Source organism: Pimephales promelas, chromosome 2 (genome assembly GCF_988280905.1).
Source record: "Pimephales promelas chromosome 2, fPimPro1.hap1.1, whole genome shotgun sequence".
Taxonomy (NCBI): Eukaryota; Metazoa; Chordata; class Actinopteri; order Cypriniformes; family Leuciscidae; genus Pimephales; species Pimephales promelas.
This window is the reverse complement of record NC_142770.1, coordinates 2,365,927-2,385,920: the sequence shown is the minus strand read 5'-3', so window position 1 is coordinate 2,385,920 and position 19,994 is coordinate 2,365,927. Positions and strand designations below refer to the sequence as shown.

Sequence of the window (19,994 nt, the reverse complement as noted above, 5' to 3'; positions counted from 1 at the left end):
ATGTAGAATTTCACGTAGGCCTAGACAAAAAAATAATATAAAAATCGCAAAGCCTCATTCACTTCCATTCGGGCACTGAAAGGGAAAGTCAAACTGTTTACGTGGCTGCAGTGCCGCACGCGACCATAGACTGCATGGCACCGCAAATTACTCAGGCCGCGCCTCCATCTCGTGTCGCGCGCTAATTAATGTGTACGAAGTCCATGACAAAATGAAGCGAAACTATCCTTCTCGTCACGAAAAGAGGAAGGAGAAAAACATGAGAGTGAATTGCGGGAACAGCAGTCAGGTAAACTTGTGTTCTCTCCTCTCTAGTTTGATGTCAGCAAAGTTTGATGGTTTTTGGTCTTGCTAACCTATCTGGGCAGGCAGTGCATGCATCACTTTTTGCCTGACAAAGGTGAGAGTAAAATACCATTATTTATTACGTTTTGCTTTTTATAAACGACAAAGTGCAACAACAGTGTTTGTTTACTGCAGCTCGGAAAACATAACCGCGTCGCGTGTGTTGCGTTCATATGCGCGTGCACGAAATGAAACTCGCATTTTTCAAGCAGAAATGTGGAGACCAGAAATGCTGTACAATACGTGAATGATGGCACTCCCAATCAAAGTACACATTATAAAGACACTGATTATCTAGTCTCAGTGTAGTTAAAAACTCTAAACAACTGCACTAATTATGCAAGAAACCAATGTATTGGCAATTTGACATTGATTGACTATTGATTTATAGGCTATATTGAATTTAAAATGATGATTAGCTGGACATTCTGGTCAATATGAATGCAAATCCCTCAGTAAATAACAATAAATCAAGATTTGCTTCAACATGCATAAAAAAATAAATAAATAAAAATCATAGGCTGCTGATTCCGAAAATACCCAGGCTGTAGAGTGAATCAAAATTAATCCCAAAAGCCAAAGTTCAGGGTTGTACTTTATTATTTTCTTCTTATTTATGTTTACGTTAATATTCACTTGTTATCTTAACATTCTATAAAAATGCTTTATTCAGTAAATATTGTTTGTTTGAACCTCATTCTGTTCTATATTGTTGTACTTGTTCTTTGACTGTTTTGTTTAAAGGAGGGAGGATTGTATTGGGCGGTATTGAGTGGCAATGGCAAATGGTTTACATGGCTCACGGCATCACAGATCAGGTAGAGGGCCCCTTAGCAGAATTTTGCTTAGGGCCCCAGGGGGAAGTCAGGATTGGCAAAAAAGGATTGTATTTTTTCCTGAAATCTAAGCGTTTTTTTTATTTTTTCGAGTTTTTCCCATTCAATCCAGATTATTTCTTTTCAAATAAATAAATAAAAATAATTAAAAAAAAGAATAAACAACAATATGAGGAACTCTTTTGCTTATTTGTCTCATCTCTGACATTTTGCAATCTTTATAAATAATAATAAGACCATAAGATGAGGCATTGTGTTTGGACATAAACACGGCCAGATAAGGCAATTTGGAAGGTGACAAATTCAACTGAATATATTCCTTCATATAGCCCGTGAGGGGGGAGGAGGAGGGGGGGTGCCCTTTTTTCAGGTCAGAGCAACTGCCCCTCAAAATTCCTGTGCACGTCCCTGAATGGAATAGTCGAATAAAGTCACAAAAAGTATTCTCGTCGCTTGATAAACGTATAATTGAGCCGCTGTAGGCACATGGAATATTTAAACATTTTCTTTAATGACTTTATGGGCCGTCAAGTGCTAGTCCCTATGACTGATCCAGCTCTCAAATTCGATCAAAAATATCTTCATTTGTGTTCCGAAGATGAACGAAGGTCTGACGGGGTTGGTACACCATGGGGGTGAGTAATTAATGACTTGATTTTTATTTTTGGGTGAACTAACCCTTTAAGGTGCTTTTTGCAACTGGTATTTCAGTCTTACTTCACAGAAAGATCTTTCAAGCTTGCAGAGGAGGAGGGGTATCAGCTAGTCACTGGAGTGCCTCAAGGTTCAGTGCTCGATCCTCTTTTTTTTTTCGTTTACACAGCTTCACTGGGAATGATCATAAATGTGCATGACTTCTCCTTCCACTACTATGAAGCTCTATCTGTAATATCAACCCGATGATCCCAATGTCACAGCTTGTATTCAGACATTTCTGCCTGAATGGACCGTTTGTGCAAAAATATTTCATTAGCCGCTCACACATTAACTTTGTGCTCAATAACTGTTATAAATATGAGGGGGTCCTTGGATTTTTTTTCCCCTGAAAGGGGTCCCTGGCTCCTAAATGTTTGAGAACCCCTGCACTAGGGTGCATTGACACTGAATAAACAGGCAGATAAGATATTTTAGCTGACGGTAGAGTTTCACTTATCTTTACTCTACAGAGCAGCTTCACATCAGCACGTCTGTCATTTTATCAGTTTTGAAGAGTTTGTCTTTTCATATTTGTGGACTGAAACTGATGAAGATGTTTCTCCCTGTTTTGCTCTGCTTGTGTTTCTGGCGTCTGGATGGTGAGTTTAATGTGTTTTTATGACTTCAGTTGTTTCTGTTCTGGTAACATGTAATAAATGTCTGGTTAGTTTAGTCGAGGAGGATCAACATTCACTGTTATTCTCATATAGAAATAATTAAACTGTGATTTTACTGTCAGATCAAGTTTCAATTCAGCTCTAAACTCAGTTATTATGGATTGATTATAATAATATAAATATGAAGGTCAGATAATCAACAGCATTAGTTTTAGTGTGATGTTAAACATTACAGTAAAAGTGTATTTTTTGTTATTATTCCACATATAAATGTATTTCTCTTTTCATTCATCATCTTTTGTCATTGTAATGCTGCAGAATATTGTTAATTTAATAATGATTAAAAGTATTTTAGTGAAGCTTCATCAAACCAACATCAGTGTACAAATTTAAAGATTTAATCTGTGAAAAACTCTGTTCTTCAGGAGGGGTTGCTGAGTCAGTGTTTGAGGGAGATTCAGTCTCTCTAAAGTCTCGTCTCACTGAAATAAAGGATGATGATGTGATTCAGTGGCGGTTTGGAGATGAAAACCCCTTTACAGTCTATGATAAAAACACTTTAATAGCAGAAATCAATAAACGGGCCGACAGATTCACTGTATATGATGATGTTCTTGATGGGAGATTCAGAGACAGACTGAAGCTGGACAATCAAACTGGATCTCTGACCATCACAAACATCACAATGAAACATGATGGAGTTTATCGTCTACTGATCAACAGTGAGATCAGAGAGAGTTTCAGTCTCATTGTCTACGGTGAGCCAAATATTTGTTTCACTTGTTTTATATTTTAATCCCCACAAATATACCATTAATAATTCAAACTCTTTTTTTGCTTTTGGAGTTTAATGATGATATTCTCAAATTTAATTTTCTAACTATTTACTTTAATAAACCATCAAGTGATCGTTTTAATTTGTGATGAACCATGTTTCTGTTTGTTGTGTGTGTGTGTGTGTGTGTGTGTGTGTGTGTGTGTGTGTGTGTGTGTGTGTGTGGTGATTCAGGACTGAAGTCAGTGATGGAGGGAGATTCAGTCTCTCTAAACTCTGACACTGAAATAAAGGATGATGATGTGATTCAGTGGAAGTTTAGAAACACTTTAATAGCAGAAATCAATGTAACGGCCGACAGATTCACTGTATATGATGATGTTCTTGATGGGAGATTCAGAGACAGACTGAAGCTGGACAAACAAACTGGATCTCTGACCATCACAAACACCACAACTGAAGATGAAGGAGAATATGAACTACAGATCAACAGTGAGAGACGGAGATTCATTGATGGAAGGACTTTTACTCTCACTGTCATTGGTGAGTTAAAAATGGTTTCCACCTGTTTTTTTTTATTTAAATGAATTCATACACCTTTGTTTTTCATATTTTATAATGTTTATCTTTAATGTAAAGTTTAAACCATTCAATTTAGTAAACCATTATAAAGTTATTTAATAGTATTAATCTGTGAGAAACCCTGTTTCTGTGTGTTTGACAGATGAAGTGAAGTCAGTGTCAGTGATGGAGGGAGATTCAGTCTCTATAAACTCTAATCTCACTGAAATAAAGGATAATGATGTGATTCTGTGGAGGTTTGAAGATGGAAACACTTTAATAGCAGAAATCTATAAACGGGCCGACAGAATCGCTGTATATGATGATGTTCTTGATGGGAGATTCAGACACAGACTGAAGCTGGACAATCAAACTGGATCTCTGACCATCACAAACACCACAACTGAACATGAGGGACGTTATAGACTAGTGATGGTTTCAGGAGGAAGATTATCATCAAAATTATTCAGAGTTTCTGTCTATAGTGAGTAGAGATCATTTTTCTTCTCTTTCAAATATTCTTATTTACTTTTTATGTATATTTACTATAATATAATATAGTACGGGCAATCATAATAATTAAATCAATTAAGTCATTTCTCACAAAACTGATTTGCATATAAGTATCTATGAGATTTATTAATGTGGCTTTTTATGTTCACCTTTTTCAGGAAGTATCAAAATCTAAAGCAGAACGCCGAACTTTAATTTTTCTTCAAGTGTATTTTTTTCTTGTTCTAGTTTTTTTTCCCCTCATAATAAATACCCTAATAAATTGAGCTGGATTATATTTGAGATTTTTTAAAGAAAAATCTTATTTGTAAGACTTTGTTTATATTTCTCAAATAAAAAAAGTGAATGAAGAGACACAGATCTCACTTAAAACTGCTATATATATTCTGTGTATTTTCTTGCCTTTATCAATAAAGTTTCTCACTCTGAGGTTCAAGAGTCTAGGAACACAAACTTTATGTATATTTTAAATATTTCAGCAGTGTACCATATGGCTTTATTTGTATTTTTTCACAGGTGCTTCTTATATCCTATCTGTAAAAATATTTATATATTTTAAAGGGATACTCGCCCACGCGCAAAAAATAATAAGTATGTGTTTTTGTACAGCGATAACACAGTCTCATCCCAAATCGTCATATAACTGACGTTTTGGGACGTATTTTGACCATACGTCAATATCCGCCTTTTTAGGGCCCCCTTAAACGTCGGTAGATGGCGATCCCGGGCCGTCATACAACTGACGCTTTACCTTTAACGTCAGTTAGGTGACGGGTTAGGTTTAGGGTTAAGTTTAGGTATGGGGTAGAGTTAGGATCCCATAACCTCATCTACCGACGTTTAAGGGGGCCCTAAAAAGGCGAATATTGACGTATGGTCAAAAGACGTCCCAAAACGTCAGTTATATGACGATTTGGGATGAGACCGGGTTGACAGCGACGGTAGGGTAGGTTATTCACTGGAATCGCATCATGTGAACGCACTAACAGCACGTAACCTGCACCGCAGCACACACTGCAAACGGGTGTGAAACGGACGTTAGATCCACCTACAGTTCTTAGAAACTTAGATGTGTTTAAGAACTCTTATTTTCGTACAACAGCAGCACTCATGATCTTGTTTGTTTATTAGTGGATGCGGATGACCACCAGTCGTAGACCGGAAACTGAAATGCCGACTTCTGACAAAAGCGGAAGTTCGAAACTACGCCTGTGCACATATGCTGCGTTCATGTGCTATATGGTAATTATGGTAAATACCAAAAGCCGACGTGGAAAATGCACATGAACACCCCCTCATGTGGTATTTTCTACTGGGCAACTCGTAGAATATTTTGATGGACGAGTTGCCGAGATGAGATAACCTTTGAACTTTTCAAAATGGCGGAGAGCACCGCAAGAGTCGTGAATGGTTAAAATATATATTATTCATGATCTAGAAAGAAATAGCATATTATTTACCTTTTGAGTTTTGATAAATAATTTTCTTGCTGTTGCAGAAATAGTTTAACAGGTCTGGATCTCCATCTTTTTACCACATTACGACAACAAAAGTACTTGAACGCAACACACTGGTAAATACCAGTTCACAAGTGGAAAATATACTACTTTCCATGCACGTGAACGCATGTTGAGAAATGGCTACTGATCTCCATAACGGTGGCTCACAATTTGTTGATTTTCTCCTTGATTCTGCTTGGTGTCTTCAATAATGCTCAATAATCACTCAATTAATCACTTAAATATCTCATTAACTTTAACACTCTTGAGTGTGGACTCATGCACTCCCAGGTGTGTTGATTTAACACCGGAGTTTTTGCTGTACGAAGAGCCGTATTTACCTGACAAGCTGATATCGCATTAATTATCGTTGGTGATATGTCCTCGATTTTAACGCGATTTGGCTCAGCTTAATTGTCAGTGAACTACGGCTCTTTGTAGTAAATGCCGCTCCATCTGAAAGCAGGTGAAGGTGATTTACTACTAATCAAGGAACCGGCTTTACTGACGAGATGAGCATAACCCAGGAAAAAAAAAAACATTTGAGCCTTACTCTGTCACACAGAAACATTTATTTTATTTTTTATTTTTTTACTTTTTTGTAAAATTGTGCTTGTGGCGAACATTATTTGAAGACTTTTACATTTTGTTTTTCAAAATAAATTACGCCCAGCTATATGCCTCAAACACGTGGCCGAAGCATGAGGTCACTGAGGTGCGGACCTGTGAATGTTTACGAGATTTACTCTGTGAAGTAATTGCCTAATGTGTTGACTCTTCTTTGGTACACAGATATTGCGCAACATCAAGATAAAACAGACAACCTCATCTGAGCTGAGTTCAGTCGTCATCTGACCGCTTGTCATGGTCAAAAAAATATTTGAGATGACCAATCAAATCAAAGAATACAGGCTTTTTTTCACAGAAACTGCTAAGTGCAAATTTCAACATGATGCTTTAGCTAGCACTGGTGGCCAGCTGGTGGCGCTGACTGTGTCTATAACTACATTTAGTCATGTAGAGTCTTCAGGCCAGTGCATTATCAAACATATGAAGTGAGGGAGATTGGATATTACATGCTTGAGTTACAACAACTTCCTGTTTAATGCTGATAATAGCATGCTTTAGCACTTAGCTAAGAACATGAGCTATTTAAAAAAAGAGAGTTATTTTCTCAGATTCATCTAAATATTAAACTCTGAAATTATGAACATCTTTAATTATAAGCATCTCATTAAATTTTCCCAAGACCAAAACTTTCTGGAAACCAAATGATATTTCTCTGAAAAAACTCTGTATTTGCATTAATGTGCACTAATGGATTTTGTTGTAAGAACACAGGCAAACATTATTTAGTGGCTTTTGAGTCTAAATTAACCCTGCAATGGTTTTTCTCATTTATTTTATCTGTACTAACATCAGTGTGTCTGGTTTGATCTGTACTAACATCAGTGTGTCTGGTTTGATCTGTCGGGGGATAAACAGCTTCTGCTGGATGTTTGTCGTCTCTGTGTGTGTCAGTATTTTGTGGCTGAAGCGTTTCTTTAACTCCTCTAACAATCTTCCACTCCACACAAGTGAGTAAGAGTCACAGGTCAAATATGATTGACAGCTCAGCACTAAATAACACACCAGATATCTAATCTAATCCAATATTTCTAATCCAATATTTCTAATCCAATATCTCTTCTGCTATTAGTTTTGATTCAGGGTCAGAATTCATTTGTAAATGTGAGATCAGCAAAATCTCGTTGATGTTCGTGATGTTAAAGGAGACGAGTGTGTGAGCGGAAACTAACTGATGTTGGGGGGGGATTCACACACTGATAAATATCAGTTCAGTCGTGTTTACAGCAAGTGTTTTCAGACATTTTAAGGGTTGCGGTCATGGGTTTTTCAGTGAATCGATAAATAAAATGTTTCTCAAATTAGTTTAGTTCTGTTTGTTGGAAATGTTTTGTAGGAATGGAGGAGGCCTAAACCGGGCGGACATCGAAGATCACATCCCATCCTGTGAGAGAGGAGTCAATGAGACGAACAGCTCGACTGTGACAGTGACGGTGGTGTCGGTCGAGGTAGTCTTGTGACGGCAACACAAGCGTGGGACTCGAGGTGATACCAGGGTCTTCCACAGAGAAAGAGTGTGAAAAAGGATTGTATTTTTTCCCGAAATCTAAGCGTTTTTATTTTTCCGAGGTTTTCCATTCAATCCAGATTATTTCTTTTCAAATAAATAAATAAATAATAATAATTTAAAAAACATTAAACAACAACAGGATTTTCAAGCTGATACGTAGGATTTCCGGATTCTGTGATCTTTGTGCACTGCCACTTCCGTTGAATTCCCGATCTCGCTGGCGAACTGATGAAGGACTACACTAAGTTTATTTATACGGCATCCCTGGTAAATTAGTCTGATTCACTAAAGTGCCGGCTGCAAACAAACGCGCTAACAGGGAACGTTCCCAGAACATTCACTAACGTTCTTTAAAAGTTGTGTAAATGTTAGGACAAAACGTTATTAAAATAATGTTTTCGGAACGTTCATATAACATTATTAACGTTCTTGTAACGTTGAGAGAAAACGTTCTTAGAACAACGTTCTTGGAACGTCTTTATCACGTTATTTGTATTTGATGAACGTTCTCATTACGTTGATAAAAAACGTTCTTAGAACAACGTTATCGGAACGTCTTTATCAGGTTATTTGTGTTTGATAAACGTTCTCATAACGTTCCAGCAACATTATGCTAACCTTAGGATAACGTTCTAACAACATTATGCTAACGTTCCAACAACGTTCTGCAAACATTAAGACACCGTTCCAGCAACGTTAAGCAAACTGGACATTTCCACGTTTTTAGAACATTTTAAATTAACGTTCCCACAACCAAAATGGAACGTTAGAAAAACGTTCTCAGAACCTAACTTTGTTAGCTGGGTTAAAGTTTTAATCCACTTCTTCCTTATACTCAATTCAGTCGGGAATCCATGAAAACTTAAGTAGGGTTGGCGTTGTTGGTTAGATTTACAAAGTGGAACAGAGCAGTGACATAAATAGCATTGGTCTCAGACATTGTTGAACTGCGTCGGAAGTGGACATGCACAAAGTTGACAAATCCCGCCCATGAAACCCGGAAGCGTGATAATCCCCTATATGAGGAACTCTTTTGCTCATTTGTCTCATCTCTGACATTTTGCAATCTTTATAAATAATAATTTTCTTTAGCCCTTTTTTCAGGTCAGAGCATCAAAATCTCAAAATTTCCTGACTCTGACACCAAATTGTTGTGGCAAAAATCCTGTCAAACATCATCACTGCATAAGAGACACTCATAAGAGTCAAATTAATAAAGAAAGAGAAGTATTTATTCTTGCAAGAATAGGCCCAGTCGCCAACACTGTCTATTCTTGGGTCTGGTGGTGCTGGGATTGTGGCACGTTGTGGCTGAGTTTGCTTTCAGGTGCGCTGATATTTGCACTAAGTCTTCATCACTTGAGTTGGGGGTATTTATTACTTTATGTTCAGCAGTAACAACATGTTAGCAGGTGTGTGAATATCTCTTCTGCTATTAGTTTTGATTCAGGGCCAGAATTCATTTGTAAATGTGAGATCAGCAAAATCTTGTTGATGTTCGTGATGTTAAAGGAGACGAGTGTGTGAGCGGAAACTAACTGATGTTGGGGGAGGATTCACACACTGATAAATATCTCAGTTCAGTCGTGTTTCAGGTCAATCTGAGTGTTTCAGACATTAAGAGTTACTATCGTGGGCTTTTCAGTGAACCGATGAAGAAGATGTTTCTCAAATTAGTTTTGCTCTGTTTGTGTTTGTGGCGTCTGGATGGTGAGTTTAAATGTGTTTTCATGACTTTAGTTGTTTCTGTTCTGATGTGATAAATTACTGGTTAAATTAGTCAGAAAGGATTAACATTCACTGTTATTCTCATTTAAATTATATTATTAATATTATCATGAAATAATTATTTTTTCAAGTCACTTTTCATTCATCATCTTTTGTCTTTGAACTGCTGAAGAAAATTATCAATTTTACATTTAAATGATTAAAGGATTTTAGCGAAGCTTCATCAAACCAACATCAAGAGATTTTAAAGATTTAATCTGTGAAAAACTCTGTTCTTCAGGAGGGGTTGCTGATGATGAAGTGAAGTCAGTGTCAGTGACGGAGGGAGATTCAGTCACTCTAGACTCTGACACTGAAATAAAGGATGATGATGTGATTCTGTGGAGGTTTGGATATGGAAAGACTTTAATAGCAGAAATCGATAAACGGTTCGACAGAATCACTGTATATGATGATGTTCTTGATGGGAGATTCAGAGACAGACTGAAGCTGGACAATCAAACTGGATCTCTGACCATCACACACACCACAACTGAACATACTGGAGAATATAATCTACTGATCAACCGTGAGATCAAGAGTTTCAGACTCCATGTCGACGGTGAGTTAAATATTTCGATTGAGCTGTTTTATATTTTAATCATCATGTCTACAGCGAGTAAACCTTTTGAGTGATACGGTCTTAAATTTGGGATTTGGAATGTTCAGTGATGATGTCACATAACTGTCAGATTTAAACTGTTCATACAATTTGAACTGCGGCACAAAAAACATGGCGGCGCTCATCTCAAATTTTAAATCAAGAACATGACGCTTCGCCATGGAAACAATAAGCGGGAAACATTCTAAAATAAATGACGCCTTCAAAAAGAAAAACAAAATTCACCCAGTCAGAATTAGTGATGGGCGATACCACTGATTTTGTTTTCGATACGATACTGATACTTTCAATGCCAGTATCGCCAATACCGGTACCAATACGATACCTCTAAACTGAACTTTTGATTTTGAAAATGTCTTAAATTATTGAATTACTAATTAATGATACCCATTAAACATTATAGAGCTCGAGAAACCCGGAAAAAAACGTGAGGGTTGACAGCTAACGTTACTAACTACACTTTTGAAACACATAAAATTAATTAAAAAAATTAAACCTTTTTGTTGTTTTATGATATTATTTCAGTCACTCTAAACTCTGATAGTAATAGTATTTTACAGTCAGGATTGTGAAAAGCATGCGATGTTTGATAGAGAGCAACGCAGTGTTGACAGAAGCGGCTAATATGATGTCACTTCCTGGTTCTAGTAAGAGCTCGAACTGCTGGAGTTTGTTTGGTAACGCTTTAGATTACAGCCCGCAAATACTGCGTGTTTAAAATGAATTTACAGTGTAACTTTCTGTAATCATAGTGTACCAACAACATGTAAAGTTTTAGGAATAAAAGAGTAATAACCAGAAGAATTAACAAATGATTTATACTGTAAGAACTAAGGGTTTATTATTATACTACACAATCTTACACTGCAAACCTTCTTGTAATAGTATATTCCAAAACATCGACTTTATACAAATTATAGGGTTCATATCTGCATTTATACAGTACTTCTTTAAACAAAATTGCTCTGAGAACTAAAACTATTGCAACTTTTGCTTTAATAATGGAGAAATAAACTCTTGTTCATGTAGTTACGGAGTCAGTGTGACGTCTGCGACCTGTACTTTAGTGTTGCTTGTTACTCTTTTGTTCCTTAATACTAAAACTTTCTTTTCTTTATTATTTTCTATTCTATATCTATATCTGGTAAATTTTTGTTATTTTTCCATGTATAAATCTTTTGTTCATCATTTTTTGTCTTTGCACTGCTGCAGAATGTTATTAATTTTACATTTAAATGATTAAAGTATTTTAGTGAAGCTTCATCAAACCAACATCAAGAGATTTTAAAGCTTTAATCTGTGACTCTCTGTTCTTCAGGAGGGGTTCGCAATTTCGGGCCACTGTCAGTGTCAGTGTTAGTGTTTGAGGGACATTCAGTCTCTCTAAACTCTGATCACACAGAAATAAAGGATGATGATGTGATTCAGTGGAGGTTTGGAAAGACTTTAATAGCAGAAATCTATAAATGTGCCTGCAGAATCACTGTATATGATGATGTTCTTGATGGGAGATTCAGAGACAGACTGAAGCTGGACAAACAAACTGGATCTCTGACCATCACAAACACCACAACTGAACATGAAGGAGAATATGAACTACTGATCAACAGTGAGATCAGAGAGAGTTTCAGACTCCATGTCTTCGGTGAGTTTAATATCAGTTTCACCTGTTTTATATTTTAATCAGATACAATTAATAATTCAAACTCCATTTTGCTTTTGGTGTTTAATAATGATATTCATTTAAATCTAAAATTTCAAACTATTTACTTTTATAAACTATTAACTGATCATCTTAATCTGTGACAAACTCTGTTTCTGTTTATTCTCTCTCTCTCTCTCTCTCTCTCTCTCTCTCTATGTGTGTGTGTGTGTGTGTGGTGATTTAGGACTGGAGTCAGTGATGGAGGGAGATTCAGTCTCTATAAACTCTCGTCTCACTGAAATAAAGGATGATGATGTGATTCAGTGGAGGTTCGGAGTTGAAAACACTTTAATAGCAGAAATCTATAAACGGGCCGACAGATTCACTGTATATGATGATGTTCTTGATGGGAGATTCAGACACAGACTGAAGCTGGACAATCAAACTGGATCTCTGACCATCACAAACATCACAACTGAACATGAAGGAGATTATCATCTACTGATCAACAGAAAGATCAGAGAGAGATTCAGACTCTATGTCTACGGTGAGTTTAATATCAGTTTCACCTGTTTTATATTTTAATCAGATACAATTAATAATTCAAACTCCATTTTGCTTTTGGTGTTTAATGATGATATTCATTTAAATCTAAAATTTCAAACTATTTACTTTTATAAATCATTAACTGATCATCTTAATCTGTGACAAACTCTGTTTCTGTTTGTTCTCTGACTGTGTGTGTGTGTGTGTGTGTGTGTGCGTGCGTGCGTGCGTGCGTGTGTGCGTGCGTGCGTGCGTGCGTGCGTGCGTGTGTGCGTGTGTGTGTGTGCGTGTGTGTGTGTGTGTGTGTGTGTGTGTGTGTGTGTGTGTGTGTGGTGATTTAGGACTGAAGTCAATGATTGAGGGAGATTCAGTCTCTCTAAACTCTGATCTCACTGAAATAAAGGATGATGATGTGATTCGGTGGTGGTTTGATGATGGAAAGACTTTAATAGCAGAAATCTATAAACGGGCCGACAGATTCACTGTATATGATGATGTTCTTGATGGGAGATTCAGAGACAGACTGAAGCTGGACAATCAAACTGGATCTCTGACCATCACAAACACCACAACTGAACATGAAGGAGATTATGAACTACAGATCAGCAGTGTGATCAAGACGTTCATTGATGAAATGAGGTTTATTCTCGCTGTCATTGGTGAGTTAAAAAAAAATGTTTCCACCTTTTTTTAATTACACAATAAGAGCCCGATGTGACGTTGGTGTCACAAACACTGGTGATCATCTGAAAAGATTTTTTTTAAGCATTATACCTCATTCTCAAACCAGGAAGTCCCTAAGGGACAATTAGGGAACACCCAGGTTCAGTCATGTGACACTAGCTGTGTCTGAAACCGCTCACTCGTTCACTCATTCACTAATCCCTAAGCTGTGTCTGAAACCGCTCACTCGTTTACTCATTCACTAATCCCTATATAGTGTATGGCATTTGAGTGCACTATATCTGCAAGGAGTGAACGAGATGAAGTGAGTGAATTCGGACGCTGACGTTTACACTGTGCGTCGGAGAGTTGGAGCTGTCGCAGAAAAGGCTTCGTCACGCGTACTGATAAAACTCCTTTTATTTATCCTTTTTATTTATCCTTTTATCTTACATTACCTACTTTATAAAATAATATTAACAACAATAACAACCATAATGACTTTATTTTGTAATTATACCTCCGTGCCAGCTTTGTAGTTTCATCGACTAAAATTGTACATCACAGATGACGTGTCGTCGAGCGCCCTCCGGCGACCGTTATTATGTTCAAAACGACGATTAACGGATATTTTTCAAATCCTCCACTGGATGTAATGTTTCATGCACGCTCAGTTCTCTCCGCATTGGATTGTGGGAAATAGGGCTTCAGGAAGTGTACATCGAATGTACACTCGAATTCAGAGAGGATTGTGGGTAAAAGTAGTGAATGAATGTAGGGAATGATGTCGTTCACTCAGAATTCGGACACCACTACAAAATGGCCGACACCCGATATAGTGCACTATATAGTGGATAGGGAGCGATTTCAGACACAGCTCTAGTGTATGGCATTTGAGTGCACTATATCTGCAAGGAGTGAACGAGATGAAGTGAGTGAATTCGGACGCTGACGTTTACACTGTGCGTCGGAGAGTTGGAGCTGTCGCAGAAAAGACTTCGTCACGCGTACTGATAAAACTCCTTTTATTTTATATTACCTACTTTTTAAAATAATATTAACAACAATAACAATCATAATGACTTTATTTTGTAATTATATATATATACCTAGTGATGGCAAAATGAGGCTTCCTGAACCACTGAGACCTCGCAGCCCATTGCTTCACTCAAAGGTTCATTACTCGAAGCTTCATTCAGTATTGCTCACTAGTGACACCTAGCTACTGTGCAAAGAAATAGCAAACAAATTATTTAATTCTAAAGCGATGACCTGAGCAGACTTATGATGTCCCCTGTCCTGTTTTATTTTATTTTTTTCTTCTCACTGTTAATGTCTGTAACCTTTCATTTGCAATAATACAAATACCTGAGCAGACATTTGTCCATTGCCTGGGAATAAAATAAAATATGTATATTCTGTCTGAACTTACTTCTACAGAGACAACTCTCTCTCTCTCTCTCTCTCTCTCTCTCTCTCTCTCTCTCTCTCTCTCTCTCTCTCTCTCTCTCTCTCTCTCAATTCAATTCAGAAAGCTTTATTGGCATGACAAAAAATACATTTTGTATTGCCAAAGCGTCAAAACAACATAGAAAATGATTTGGAACATTTAGTACACAAAATATTAAAACTGATATCATAAAACAATAATAATAACAATAATCTCTCTCTCTCTCTCTCACACACACACACACACACACACACACAGAGTTAATTAATTATTCATAAATGATTTGGATAGTGACAGTATGAACAATAAAAGTTACACTGTTGAGTGCAGTGCTTATGGTGGAGGGAGTGTAATAAAGTAAAGTGCAACAGAAAAAAGTGTGGTGTGGTAAAGGTTAAGAATTGTTTCTGGTGATTTTGTGTATTGAACTGTTACTATTTTTGTGCTGTGTTGTGCTTATGGGACTGGGGACGTAGAGGACCGAAGGAAGGATTAGAAATTATTTTTATTGAGGAACAGAATTTTTTCAAGTGTGTTCAGGCTTAGACATTAAATATTATACAGCCATATAGTGAGGATTATTAGCTATATCAAGACAGTAAAATAATAATAAGCTCTTTCTTGCTGGCTACAATACAAGAAAAAAGGATTAGGTCACAAAAAGCAAACAATTCCAAAAGGGCAATCTAAATCAAAAACCAGTCCAAATCCAAAGCAATCAAAATCTTATCTAATTAATATAACAATACTATAATATAGCTATAATTAATACTAACAATAAACTATAACTAATCTAACCTAATAATGTAATAATATACAGCCCTAACACATATATTGCACAATAACGACGATGAAACATCTCTCTAACTCTGACTCCCTGACGCTACTTCAACTGATTCAATTACTCCTGACAACACCCACAAGGCGGCGCGAGATTCGAACAAACGACACTCAGACCGAACCGATGACGTTTTCACACAAACCGAGGCCTCGTTTGTCATCAGTCACGTGATTTTCACGTTAACAACACAAGCCTCGAATCGCGGCTTCATCTGGCACGCCCCTTTTTGCTCGACACAAGCTCCGACGCCTCTCTTCAAATGTCACATCACTATATATACCTCCGTGCCAGCTTTGTAGTTTCATCGACTGAAATTGTAACTCTCACGTTCACAGATGACGTGTCGTCGAGCGCCCTCCGGCGACCGTTATTATATTCAAATGAACACGCTTCCTAACGACGATTAACGGATATTTTTCAAATCCTCCACTGGATCTAATGTAATCTCTGGTTTAAACTTGCTCGCGCCGCACTTTCATGCGCGCTCAGTTCTCTCCGCATTGGATTGTGGGAAATAGGCCTCCAGCAAGTGTACATCGAATGTACACTCGAATTCAGAGAGGGTGTGGGTAAAAGTAGTGAATGAATGTAGGGAATGATGTCGTTCACTCAGAATTCGGACACCACTACAAAATGGCCGACACCCGATATAGTGCACTATATAGTGGATAGGGAGCGATTTCAGACACAGCTAGTGTGTGAATTTTTGTTGCCACAGTAACATTTCCAAAATGGTGGTCTGTCTGATGTGCACATGTTGCATGCAGTGTCAGCAATTAAAAAAAAAAAAACTTGTTTTTGTAATTAAAGGTATGTTTCAACCCATGCAACAATTCTAATGTTTTAATAACATATTCTAGATTACACTTGACCTGATTTTAAAACATGTCTTGTACAAATTTATATAAAAGTATTGAAAATGTTGTTGTGACATATGCGTCACATCGGGCTTTAACCTTAAAACAGTAGGTGGAATTTTGATGTGACGTATGTGTCACATTAAGAAAAATGGTCCTGACCATTTTTTCACCAGAAAAATTACCTGCTCAAATAATTTAGCTGATACAATTATTTTAGTGTTATATATATTCTGCTGCTCAGTTCAAAGCAAAAAAAAAAAAAAAGTCAAATTAATAACATTGTTAAAGGGCAACTCAACCCCTGGTCAGAGCCTGACTCCACCCACTGGCAATATTTGAGAAATGCTGGAAAAGTGGTCAAGACGGGTCTCTCTGTAGGCAGGGGTGTGGTTAGCTTGTGCCTGCTTACATCACAGGGCACCACAACTTCCAATAGGAAAATTCAACTGCAGTAGCCACCGTTCAACCTGAAGAGGGCAGCACGTTTTTACACCATATATTGTAGAATTAAAACACTTTATACCCAAATGTCCAAATTCAATGAACAGCAATAATAAAGCCCAAGTTTTACAGATCACTAAAATAAAAACTAACTAAAAAAGTTGTTTTAGGGTTTACCCTTTAATGAAATTAAACTAAAGCAGGTATGCAACATATGGTATAAAACACCATATTTATTTTTATTCAGTTTGCACATTTTCGAGTTGTGAAAAAACAATCTAAAAAACTGTTTAAACTCTATATATACCTGAAGAGGTCACAGTTATGTGGTTTTGAAATATGTGGCAAAGCAAACAAAATGCTTTTTTTTTATCTTCCCAGAAAAGTTATAATTTTGAAAATGTTGAGGAAAAGAAAATAATCAAAAAAAAAAAGTAATTTAGCAAGAAAACTGACAAAATTTATTTATTTTCCAAATGAGAAATAAAAGCTCAATGTGACATATATGTAACATAAATAAATGCCCAATGTGACATAAACTGTATGTGTAACATTACAGATCTTTGACAAGGAGTGGTTGTATTTAATTTAAATGGTCCATATAGTCTGTTTTATATGCTGCCCCATAATTTTCCTAAGGGGAAATTGGTCCAGGTTCTTATGGGTTAAACGAATTCATACACCATTTTGTTTTTGTTATTTTATATTGTTTATTGTTCATGTAAATTTTAAACCATTCCCTTTAATAAATTGTTATAAAGTGATTTAACCGTATTAATCTGTGATAAACCCTGTTTCTGTTTGTTCTCTGTGTGTTTGACAGATGAAGTGAAGTCAGTGTCAGTGATGGAGGGAGATTCAGTCTCTCTAAACTCTAATCACACGGAAATAAAGGATTATAATGTGATTCTGTGGAGGTTTGAAGATGGAAAGACTTTAATAGCAGCAATCAATAAACGGTTCGACAGATTCACTGTATATGATGATGTTCTTGATGGGAGATTCAGAGACAGACTGAAGCTGGACAATCAAACTGGATCTCTGACCATCACAAACACCACAACTGAACATACTGGAGATTATAGACTACTGATGTTTTCAGGAGGAAGATTCTCATCAAAAGTATTCAGAGTTTCTGTCTATAGTGAGTAGAGATCCTTTGTCTCCTCAAATATTCTTATTAACAATTAACATATTGAATTGTTGAATCGTTTATAGTTTGAGATGACAAACCGTATAAAAATCTCTCTTGGAACCGAATATATTATTTTTGATTAGATTTGATCATATTTCTGTGTATTCAGAAATATCAAATCAAATCAAATCCTTTTATTGTCACACAACCATATACACAAGTGCAACAGTGGGTGAAATTCTTGGGTGCAATTTCGAGCCGCATGTAGCAGTCATGAAATGATGGACGTATTTACAGTTTACAGTAAACATCCGATAGATTTACACATCTAATGTGTGCGCACAATTACTCACAGTACCATATACAAACACAAAGACAGTCCGGATGGTTTCGATGGTTCTGGTGTAGAACTGTGTGGCGGTTCATCCCAAACTTCCTCAGCCGAAGAACAGGTGCTGATGAGACTTCTTCACGATGGCCTCGGTGTGGACGGACCATGTGACACTGAGGAACTTGAAACTGCTGACTCTCTCCACCGGTGCGCCATTGATGCTGATCTCTGTCGTTCCTCCTGAAGTCGACCACTAGCTCCTTGGTTTGATGATGTTGAGGGAGAGGTTGTTATCCTGACACACAGTGTGTCAGAGATTAGTTATTAATATTAGCTGTCAGCGCTGATATTAGTGTTTATTGACTGATCTGATGTCAGTTTGATGTGTTTATTCCTCAGACTCTGTCCACTGGTGTGATCCTACTGAAGCTGTGATCCGATTGGTCCTTTCTGCTCTGGTGGGCGTGGCTACTGTCATCATTCTGGTTTATGACATCAGATCCAGAAGAGCTGAACGAGATCAAGCACATATTCACACATCAGGTGCATGATTGATGATGTCATTTCTCACAAACTGATTTGCCATATATATTTGTGAGGTTTATTACTTTTTGGCTTTATATTTTTTTATCTTTTCTACTGAAATCTAAAGCAGAACGCTGAACTTTAAAGGTTCTTCAAGTGTGTTATTTGCTCTTCTGGTGTTTTTTTTTTCATAATAAATACTAAATAATTGAGCTTGACGATTTTTGAGGTTTAAAAAAATCTTATTTGTAATGCTTTATTGTTGATATTTCTCTCAGATACAAAAATAATAATAAAGAGACACAGATCTCACTTTAAACTGCTGTATATTTGCTGTATGTATTTTCTTGCCTTTATCAATAAAGTTTCTCACTCTGAGGTTCAAGAGTCTCTCCGTGTTTTATTACATTTATTATGTCGAGCGCCTCGTGGAGGAATACTAACTTTATGTAGATATTATTTAACAATACTGATAGGCCTACTGTTTTTCTATCTACAATAATAAAACAAACAACTTCCACCTGAGAAAATACTGATTTGTGACTCATTATAATATACTTTGAGATCACAGTGAAATACATAAACACAACATATCGATCCTCCATTTCCTCAGACAGGGAATGATAAAGTCTTTAAATCGCTAGTGTGATTTGTCTCTGTGGTCTCGTCTGAGGAGCAACTCCTCCATCTAGTGGCTCACCCTGAACTCACATGTTATCAGGAGTTATTCACTCAGATCCAGTGATTGTTACTCAAGAAAGCCACTAGATGGCGCTGTGTTCAGTGTTATGTGACGAATACACTGTGCAACGAGTAATGAAGAATAAAAGCACATGTTGAAGTGTTCAGAGAAAATAAACGGACATGTTGAGACACTTTATTCAAATCACTGAACAAATCATGATATTCGGAGTGAACTATCAGGATATTTCTCTTTTTCAGACCATTCTCTGTAAGTCAAGTCACCTTTATTTATATAGCGCTTTTTACAGTACAGACTGTTTCAAATCAGCTTTACAGAGATAACAGGAAAATAATACGGCAAAGTTTGGAGAAAACCATGATGTCATTGTCCAGCTAAGTTCAGTTCTCATATAATGGTGTCAGTGCAGATCAATAATATTGTTGAATATTAAATAGCCAATGGTAAAAAAGACCAAAATCCATCAGTGACAGAATGGAGAAAACC

At 36.8% G+C, this 19,994-nt stretch overlaps 1 protein-coding gene across 1 annotated transcript; it reads left to right on the top strand.

The window, feature by feature from the left end:
• Positions 1-1,746: 1,746 nt before the first annotated feature.
• LOC148995700 (uncharacterized) lies at positions 1,747-19,183 on the top strand. Its single transcript, XM_089118635.1, has 10 exons — positions 1,747-2,476; positions 2,920-3,252; positions 3,504-3,812; positions 3,994-4,314; positions 9,988-10,135; positions 11,847-12,013; positions 12,258-12,560; positions 12,901-13,218; positions 17,638-17,958; positions 18,680-19,183. Exons 1-10 carry the CDS (start codon positions 2,425-2,427, stop codon positions 18,829-18,831), a joined length of 2,424 nt encoding a protein of 807 aa, XP_088974761.1. The 5' UTR covers positions 1,747-2,424; the 3' UTR covers positions 18,832-19,183.
• Positions 19,184-19,994: the final 811 nt, after the last annotated feature.